Genomic DNA, 9,697 nt, shown 5'->3' with positions numbered 1-9,697 from the left:
ACATCTGTGATCGATACAACTATTAAGTTCATTTGTAAAAAGACTTGCTTTAGGAAATGATTTTGTGGGTGTAATGCTAATCCTGTTGATGTCAGAGGGTACAGAAAAGCTTTTCAAGCATGTTTGCCAAAACCACCAGATGAAAGCGCTCCAAGACAAACTCTACAGTAAACTGTACTTTAATTTTACAACTAGTACTAATGTTTAATTGACTGTGAAGTGCAGCAATAAAAAACAATCTTTCAATTACCTTTAGAGTACTGTAGTAGTCTATATGGTTAAAAACAAAGTCTGCTGCTGTGCTTCTCTTGATTTACTCTCTGTGCCAAATGCTTGACACTGCTTGCGCAAGTAGGGTTCTTTTAAAAAAATGACTGCATTTGCATGACAAAGGCAGATGGCTTCAGGGTACTAAAGGGAGGGGTGGGGGGATCTGAAGGAAGGCAGGAGACAGACGAGCACTCTTGGACGGACACACTGGGGATTACTGACTCTGAGGAGACCAGAAACTCTGCTGGATATGCTGCACTTCGAAGCCAAGGTACTAGGTGAGGAGTCTGGACCCGATTTGGATTTGATCATACCACACATGGAGTTTGATGCCAGATTACTCAAAGGACCCTTTTTCTGCTTTGGAGGAAGATGTGGATTCTACAACTGAGGGTGCAACAATGACTCAAGACATACTTTCCAAGATGATTGGAAACATGTTAAAAAACGACTCGCAAATGGGCTCCGGCTGCCTTACTATGCAGTAGTCAAGGCTACATTTGACACATATATTAGAGTGCATATCAATAACAATTGGGTTTATTTTGTTAACCGACTGAGATCTGGACCTTTTCTACCTTGAAGTACGTTTTGATCCAGCAGGAGTATCATTTTCTGATGATACTTGGTGGGTTTATGTCAGTTTTAGACAACACTGGCTCAGAGATGATTGGAGCCCTGCATTCTGGACTCATACTCTTCACTTTTTTGGTAACTACTTTTACTCAACTACTTAACTAGAGCAGTATCAAATGTTTTCTGTGCCTTGTTTTAACCTGATGCCGTTGATGTATTTGAAAAAGTACATCGACTTTGGGTAATTACTTAAATTCCTGAAGTTTTAAAAAATGACCAGTATATTCCAGGAGAAATGAAACTCCAGTTTGCTACTCATAATAAATGCAGAGAAATGCTCTGTTGGAATAATTTAAACTTGACTTGTCCTCCTGTAGGTGGTATGTGAGAGTGAGCCCACACATGCTGGGCCAGACAGAATGGGAGACTCGCATGGTGAGACTGTAAATCGCTTTTATCGGCTCTTCAGTGGCCAGCAGTCTTTATCTGGTGTACTGCCTTCTTTACTTTGAAACATCTTTCTGGAAAATATAGTTTGAAAATCTATTTGAGGTACCTTTTTTGAATGCGTCTTGTCCTCAACAGGACAACCCAGACTGGCCCATCTAACTTCTCACTGGGCCTTTCAGCTGGTCAATGATTCACTGGCCTTCTCCAGGGCTGACAGCTTCTGCAGAGGTCAGTTCAGCTCCCTTGCCGACCTCGACCAATCAGATGAGCGGGAAGGGGTGATGGAGCTGCTTCGACAGACAGGACTTCACACACCCATCTGGGTCCGAAACCCCAGCAAGGTGGTCAACAAGCCTGTGGCCTTGTCAAAGCAATGTGGGTAAAATTCTCCCAAGCTATAAAGAAAGTAAAGGAATATCTATGTCTTTGCTGAATTTCTTCTTCTGCTCTTGTGTAGATTCTCCATTCTCAGCTCTAAGCTTCCCAAGGGATTCCCGCGAGGGGTTCGTTCGTGTCAACATGTCTTTTCCAGCCCTGTCTTCAGTTAGTGTGTGTGTCCGTGTTCAGTGGAACTCTGAGTGGAATGAGGTGTCCACCATCTTTTCCTACGCTGCACCTGTCATTACCAACGAGTTCCAGCTAAGAGGCCAAGTGGACAAGCAGGGACGCATCCTCCTGGCACTGATTATCCATGGGAAGCACCTGCCTTATAAGGCATCTTTTCCAAATGATGGAGCGTGGCATCACATCTGTGTCATGTGGCGGCGTAACAGTGGCCACTGGGCTATTTATGTGGATGGAGATAAAAAGGACTTGGGCTCAGACACGGACACTTCCAGGGATATTTATGGAGATGGGATACTCATTTTGGGTCAGGACCAAGACTCATTTGGTGGGAATTTCACAGAGCCCTTTTTTGGAAATATTACTGACCTGAATGTTTGGAATATGACTCTGGAAACAAGGCATGTCCTTGCCCTTAACGCATGTTCATCCATTGACCAGCAAGTTGTCTTTAGTTGGAACCCCGACCACCTCATCAAACACCCAGTGGTCAAAGAGGAGCAGGTCCATCTGTTTTGCCGAGGTAAGATCACACGTGTGCTAAATCCCAGTCAGGTTCTCTTTCAGAATCGGTCCTCCTAAAGTTTTGTTATAATATAAAGATATAATCTTTGGAATGAATATAACTCTGTTGTCGTCTGGTGTTGGTGGGAGGGTGATTTAGATACCAGTGAGTTGAACAAGGGATGCAGCTTAAAATCTTTTTCCATTATGAATACATCAGCAAGGTAATTCTATGATTATTCAAATAATCAAGTCTAAAAAAGTGTGGACAATGTTCAGAAAATGTCCCATTGCCCTACAGTAGCTGATATCTTCAAATTATTTCTCATGACACAATAACTGTTTAATTACCGTAATTAGTGACAAAGAAAAGCGGCAAATCATAGAGAGGCTTCAGCAAGTATTGAGAAACCAGCTGGAGAATTAAGATTATCCGACAAAACAACTTGTAGCAGTCCTCCAAAAGCCACAGATATCAGACTTTTTTGAAACTATTGATTGCTGTCCAGATGCAGTTTAAATGACATGTGGTCTGTATGAGAAAAAAACACTTGCCTTGATCCTATTCCTACAAAGTATCAAAGTGTGGTATTTCATTTTCCGATAGAGGAACATTTTACCCCTCTACAGCACTGCTAGGGTTGGGTATAGCTTGGGTTTATTTTCGACACTTGTGCTTAATCGATAATTTCAAAACACTACCGGTGATGGTCGACAACATTAAACAAAATGTCATGAATTAAAAAGGCAACTTTGAACTTCAAATCAAACCCAATATATGAACTCTTAAAATAAACGAAACACTCAAAAAATTTAGATAAAAAATAAAACCTAACCCCCCAAAAATAAAATTTTCTACAAACCACTCTACCTTCTACTCTCAACTTAATTTTTGGTGATTAAATTATTCCAATGAAATGTGTGTATTTGTGAGAGAGAGTGTATGTGTATATATATATCAATAATCAATTTAATGAGAGTAATTAGCTTGTAGCTAAATTGGTAGCATCTCTTCTCCTTGTTTGATGATTTAAATAAGATGAAATTGAACTTCTATCTTTAAGAACATCTCAAATAAGCTCATGTAATTATAGAACCATTACATGAGCCTAAATGAGATGTTATGATAAAACCAATGAAGTTTATTAGACCAGAGAAGATGTTTTTACAAGTCACTGTGTGTTCAGTTCTCAGTCGTTGTCGCTTCAAACGGAATTGGTTTGGTTTGTGATTTCTTTCCACTCCTCCTTTCCTGATATGACACAATAAAAGCATTCCAAGGACAGCATAACTGGGGACCTTTATTGTGAAAAACTTTCTGTTAATAAAATGTGTTCATTGTTATATTGACTAAGCTTTAGCTGCTACACTTTGTGGTGATTTTTGATTGACACTGTAGGGAGTTACAGCACTTTCAGACGCCCCTTTGACCATGAGACCCTGCCACAGCCTGATAATTCAAATTTTTAATCATGTTTGACTCAGGACAAGCGAGACAACCGCCACAGAGCAAAGCCATTACTGCACATTGCCTTGCACTCAGTCTGTCACTGACACCCTCTCCGACACAGAGAGGCGGAACCCTGTGGTCAGTGAGCGTGTAGAACCGTCTGGCTCTAAAGTCAGAGTGGAACACGCAGCAGGCCTGGATTCAGTTTATGTACTTGGCTGTCATGAATCACCCTGTAGGTATATTTTATTCACCCACAACCATGGCTGGTTGGTTCAGCAAATGCACCCCGCTTTGCTTAAGGCATTTTGCCGTGTTTTGGATGGTAGCAACTCGCTAAGCTAATTTAAAGTTAGCTATTACCTGCTGCCATCAGTGTGTAGCGTTAATTATGTTTGCTCTTGTCTCAGCCCATGTGATAATGCTTCTGTTGCCTGTAATTTCTGTTTCTGGACGCCTGAGGACCATATTGGAAAGCTCACTGAGCAGAGAAGGCAAAGAAGGGTCAGCATCTTTGGATCTGACATGTAGTGATTGGTACAGAAATGAAGCACTGAAGTCTGTTTTTGCCCGGTTGGTATCAGACTTGTTGGTTCCAGTACCATACAGGTACAGAATTTCGATACTATTCGATAATATATCTTGACTATTATTTGAACTCTTATCTGCAATGAAGAGAAGAGTTAGGATTTATCAATGGTCAGTCCAAACATCGGTGCTGTGCTTTGGTCAAAATATAACATGAATCAAGCACTAGAGGAGGTCTCTCAGAACGCTCCGTTTTGGTGTGTGTGTCTCTTTAAATACAATGAGCCCCCCCCCTGAGTTTTCCCTGTAGAAATCACTCCTTCGCTAGCGAGAATAAAAATGGTAAACCTGCGCAAAAGTTTTGTTCTAGGCTGGGGGTGGAGTCCATGGGTGGAGATACCAGATGAGGGGAGGGGATTTTTTTTTACCAGAATCCCACTGTGACGTCACAAGCTGAGCACATTTGAAACAGAGCATTTTTCTCTGTGTTGTAAGACTTAGGCAGACCACAAACAAAGGACTGGATGGGTTTATTTCACATTTTGTGGGTCAGTAGACACTCAGGTAATATGTTCAAAAACACTGTAAAAGTGAACTTTTCATAATATGTCCCCTTTAAAGGCTAATCCAACCTAAACCTTTGCAGGGTGTTTTATTAAATCACAACATATAACAACTGTAGATATCACTATGAATATCATTGTATCTTTTCTTGCAACAATTGAGATTCAGATCTGATTTTACAGACTATCAGAGAATCGTTCAGTTGCCTGTTTAGGATTGGCTTACACAGTTGTCTTTCCAGATGACATTGCATTACATTAAAAGCCAAGCCAAGTTGAGCTTTTTTTCCCAGTCTGCACTGCTCTTTCTTTCTTGAACATTGAATTGGAACCCTGACTGTGTCTCATAAGTGACACAGTCGGGGTTCTCATTCAAAGACTGAGAGCTCGTCTTTTTTCCCATAGGCTAATGTTATTCTAAACATAGCATGATTTGGAAAGGGGGTAAAATGTTAAGCCTACTTGTTGTTTTCAGCCTTCTGATGGCCAAAGCCATGAAGGACAAAGCCTGCCAATGAGTGTATTATTTCTGAAAGGGATTACGGTAGTTGTGAATGAAGCACTGTGTCTAATGTGTACTAATGTTGACTGAATGCATTTTGTCACGTCTGAGAAAGTAGCCCTGCTTATGTCTCTTAACAGACACTACCCAGCTCATTCACTTTGTGTAGTTATCCCTGCAGAAAGTAATGCACTGTAATCTCTATTAATGTTTATGTCATCCTGGTCGAATTTGGAGATCAGAGGGAGGTGACATAGTAGAGCGGTCAACATAGTCCTCTTTGGGAAGTGGTCAAATGCTGAAGGACTTTGACCCATGACACCAGGAGTTTAATGCCATGTGAAACAAATCAGCATTTAGCTTTACTGTATGATGTGTAAAAATAAACTTTACGAGACAGATCATTTAACATGAAGCACAATTTAAAAAGGAGGAGAGCAGACCTTACTAAATAAAACAAAGAGTACCATGCAAAGACCTTAAACAGACATCACCTGTGTGTCAGTAAAAGACAGGGGATGGGGGCTGTGACAAACATTGGGTTTTGGCAACACTGCACTTGTGCACTTGGACATGTTTGGGATTGCGCACAAAAAGGAACACCATGACATTTCCTGAGATTTCAAAAAAACATGTGTACACACTATCCAGCATGTAGAAAACATAGTAAAAGGAAGTCACTGCTTGTTCTTATTTTCCACCATGTTACGACCAGCTTAGGAGAAATGTGACTCTCTCCTTCCTCACTCCCAATGATTAACAAAAATCATCCACATTAATCTTTTTATTTAACAGATTCACAAAATTAATCGAACTTCAGGTAGAACACCGGCAACATAACAAACAGAACATCTAAGTGAAATCCAAAACTACCTCACCTCAAATACAGTAAATCAAAGAAAATACAGGCATCTTGCCTAACTCCCTGACAGGAAAACAGGAGAAAAGATGAATCAAAAGAAAAAGGCTTCTCTCCCCACAACAGAATAAAGACTGAACAACATAAACAATATCTCAACACAAAAAGTTTCTATCCTTCAAAAAGCGAACACGACTCTCCCTTTTGCTCCCTTTTGAATTGGGCGCCCTCGGATCTCCTCCAACGTTTCCCCCAGTCATCAGGCGGCACCTGAAGCGCAGCACAAAAACAGACAAAACAGTCAAGAAAAGGACACGAAGGCAGACTCAATAATAAACACACTTTAATACACTTATGACTCACAGTCATAACAATCATTTTTTAAAATGTGTTTGGACTTTTCTTTCACTTTATGAAAGAGACACAATATCCTGACGAGTACATCTTAGATCCCAGACTTTACTCATATTGAGTTATGCAACTCGCTAATCCAATATATTCCCAAAAACCTTCCATAAATCTAACTTCATATGGATTAGCTCATGGTGACTTTACTCCATTACGTAGTGGTCATTGTAAAAACTTGAACTTAACTTAATTGTTGTGCTTCAACTGGTTTTAGTAAGGGTTAACTTGTGGTTTCTCGATGGTGTCTGTGTTTGAGTTTTTCGGTGATTCAGGAATAAAGCCTGTTAATTTAGATTGTGTAAGGATGAACTTAATCAGTTTGAGACACCTGTAAAAAAAAATGTGGATGACTGAGGGGTCAGAATGAAAGGGAGTGAGAAAGGAAATGAGGGAGGGAGGGAGGGATGGTTGGAGGGGATTCCCACAGTTCAAGCAGTGCGGGGGCAGCTTGGGGAACAACAGAGCTCCATGCAGAGAACAGTAACTCCCACCCACTATCTCACTTTTCTTCTTCAAGATCTCTGCAGTCCGATCTATGACAACATCTCAAGCTTTGTGTTTTCTCATTCAATATATTTTTTATAAATGTACTGCCTCTTTATTTTCCTTATTTCCATTGTTCTTTTGAATCAATTTGCATATGTTTCCATCTATTGCTTACATTTTTCACATGAGGATGACACTTTCTATCACTGTGTGTCTGAATGTGGGATCATATGTATGTGCAGTAGTCCTCCAGCAGATGGCGCTGCAGGGCTGCAGGACGCTGCAGGGTTGGCAGGATCAACTCCCTCTCTTGGACATGGCGGAGTGCTCTGATCCGCTGCCGTTCATCTGCAGGAGCAGCAGAGGTGAGTCTCTTTACTCTGTCATTGGGTTTTAAAGAAGTGATGTCAAAGGGGCAATGATGATGACTGGATATCCTAAAGGATGAGCTCTTTAAGCAGCAGAGCATCAAATGTTATTTCATCATCCACATGTTGTTTTTGGCACAGAGCGCTACCTGAAGATGAAGCAGATGAGTGATTCTCAGAACCTGCAGCCCTCTGCCTTCATGAACCATCTGATGAAGCTTTCCAACAAAACACAGGTAGACAAAACCCATACATCTTCATGCAGATGACATTTTCCAACTTCTCAAAAATCTTGAAACTTGAAGCTTTTTTGCTGAACACTTTCTTCTTGGCCTGTAAAGTATGCCAGACCGATATGGGATTTTTGGGGATGATACCGATACCAATATTGGAGGGAGAAAAAATCAGATACCGATATATCTGCCCATATCTTTGTTAGATCTATTTTATATCTGTGATATATAGATATACATATTGATTGTGCTGATCCCTCAATTGGAGTTATCAAACACCTGTGGAAAAGATACAGTGTATATAAGAAAAACAAGATGGTCACTCAACTGGAAAGAAACTGTGCATGTAAGTGCATCATCGCTTCATACTCTGGAGAGTGATGATGCTTGTTGTAATCCATATGGCGCCCTTTGCTTGTGACAGAGAACTGCTAGTGTAATACAATGAATCTCAAATGAAATGCTTTCTGACTGCTGAATAAATCTGGTAATATCGGTACATATCAGCAATAAAATTGATCGATACCGATAGTCACTTGGTATGCTAATATCGGCTGATATTATCGGCTGGCCAATTAATCAGGCAGGCTCTACCATCAAGTTCACACTTCACTTAAAAGTAAATATCTAAAAAAATTATGCAAACACTACTCTGCATAGAAGCCCTTTGTGGAAAGTTTTTAAAAAATAACTTAAATTAAAGAACACGACTACTTCCAGTCCTATTTTGAACATGGAGTAGTTTTAAACTTAAATGGCAAAAATGATTACTACAACATCAACAAAAAAAGTAAGTCCAAGGATGAAAAATAGGACTGCTTAGAGTTCTTCACCTGTTTCCACAGATAAAAGAATAACTTAAAATGAACTGTTGTGAAGTTTTACACACAGCAGAGAAATTCCCTAGAATAAAGTCAGATTTATTTTCTTCACTGACCTCAAGAACTTTGGACTGTGGTGGAGGAAGCCGGAGTACCACAACAACAATGTTGATACATATGATTTCATCAAATCATCAGGTATCATCTTTTAACAAGTTATCAAAACCAGTTCCTTGGATATTTAAGGTTTAGTCTCATTAATAATTGTGTGTAAATAACTTTGTGTCAGGATACCACAGTCTTCCCTTTCGTCCTGCTGATGGCTTACATCTTAATAGATGTATCCCGTTGTCTTTGGAGGGTTGATTTTCAGATGCTGCAACAAATGTAGTTCTGGGTAGTTTTGGGATGTGCATCCTTAGTCTCAGCACACGTTTAGCTGTGTGCCAGCAGACAAAAGAGTTGTCTGAACAAAGAGTTCAGCAAATAAGTCTGATATAAACTCATCTTTAGCCATCATGAAGAGATGGAGCACATCTATTTGTTGGAGCTTCATCTCTTAAGCCGACATAGTACTAGTGTCAGTAACAGAAATAAAGCAAGTTTTGGTATTGATGTGAGATGTTATATGATGAAGTCTTGTATCCATGTTGAACCTGATGTCTCTGTCTCGGCTCCCAGGCCACGCTGGGGCAGCAGCCGTCGGAGCTGAGCAGCCTGGCTCAGGCATCAGCCCTGCTGGACGTCTCTGTCCAGGCCCTGGAGGACACTCAGGAAGAACTGCAGCCAACAGACATGGTGGCCCTCATCCAGCTGCTGTCTTTGGCTGCCGACGTCCCCACGCTGCCGCTCGCTGATGCCACCAACCACAGCCAGGACAGAGTCCAGGAGCTCAGCCAGCACTTCATCAGTGTGGCCGACAGCATCATCAGTGAAGACAACGCCCTCAAGTGGCAGGCCATCAAAGAGGTAGCACTTATACACACACTCACTTTTATTTCACAGCCCTGAAGAAGCTCCTCCCTGTTGGATCATTTACAAACCTTTAAAGCTAATGTAATTCCTTTAAGATACGATGACATACAATATACTTTTTCCTTGGTTAAATTTGTCTT

At 40.7% G+C, this 9,697-nt stretch overlaps 1 protein-coding gene across 2 annotated transcripts in view; it reads left to right on the top strand.

Annotated features, from left to right (window-relative positions):
- Positions 1–465: 465 nt before the first annotated feature.
- The window catches only part of adgrd2 (adhesion G protein-coupled receptor D2), a 46,731-nt gene continuing 37,499 nt past the window's right edge, over positions 466–9,697 (top strand). For both annotated transcript variants that reach the window (XM_061037403.1, XM_061037401.1), the window contains exons 1-7: positions 466–981; positions 1,224–1,281; positions 1,432–1,671; positions 1,754–2,383; positions 7,403–7,525; positions 7,670–7,764; positions 9,264–9,551. In XM_061037403.1, the coding sequence (XP_060893386.1) occupies positions 889–981; positions 1,224–1,281; positions 1,432–1,671; positions 1,754–2,383; positions 7,403–7,525; positions 7,670–7,764; positions 9,264–9,551 (1,527 nt within the window). In that variant the 5' untranslated portion in view covers positions 466–888. The remainder of the gene's footprint in view (positions 982–1,223; positions 1,282–1,431; positions 1,672–1,753; positions 2,384–7,402; positions 7,526–7,669; positions 7,765–9,263; positions 9,552–9,697) is intronic.

This window comes from Labrus mixtus, chromosome 5 (genome assembly GCF_963584025.1).
Source record: "Labrus mixtus chromosome 5, fLabMix1.1, whole genome shotgun sequence".
Lineage (NCBI taxonomy): Eukaryota > Metazoa > Chordata > Actinopteri > Labriformes > Labridae > Labrus > Labrus mixtus.
Note: the sequence above shows the minus strand (reverse complement) of the source record. Positions and strands in the feature narration are given on the sequence as shown.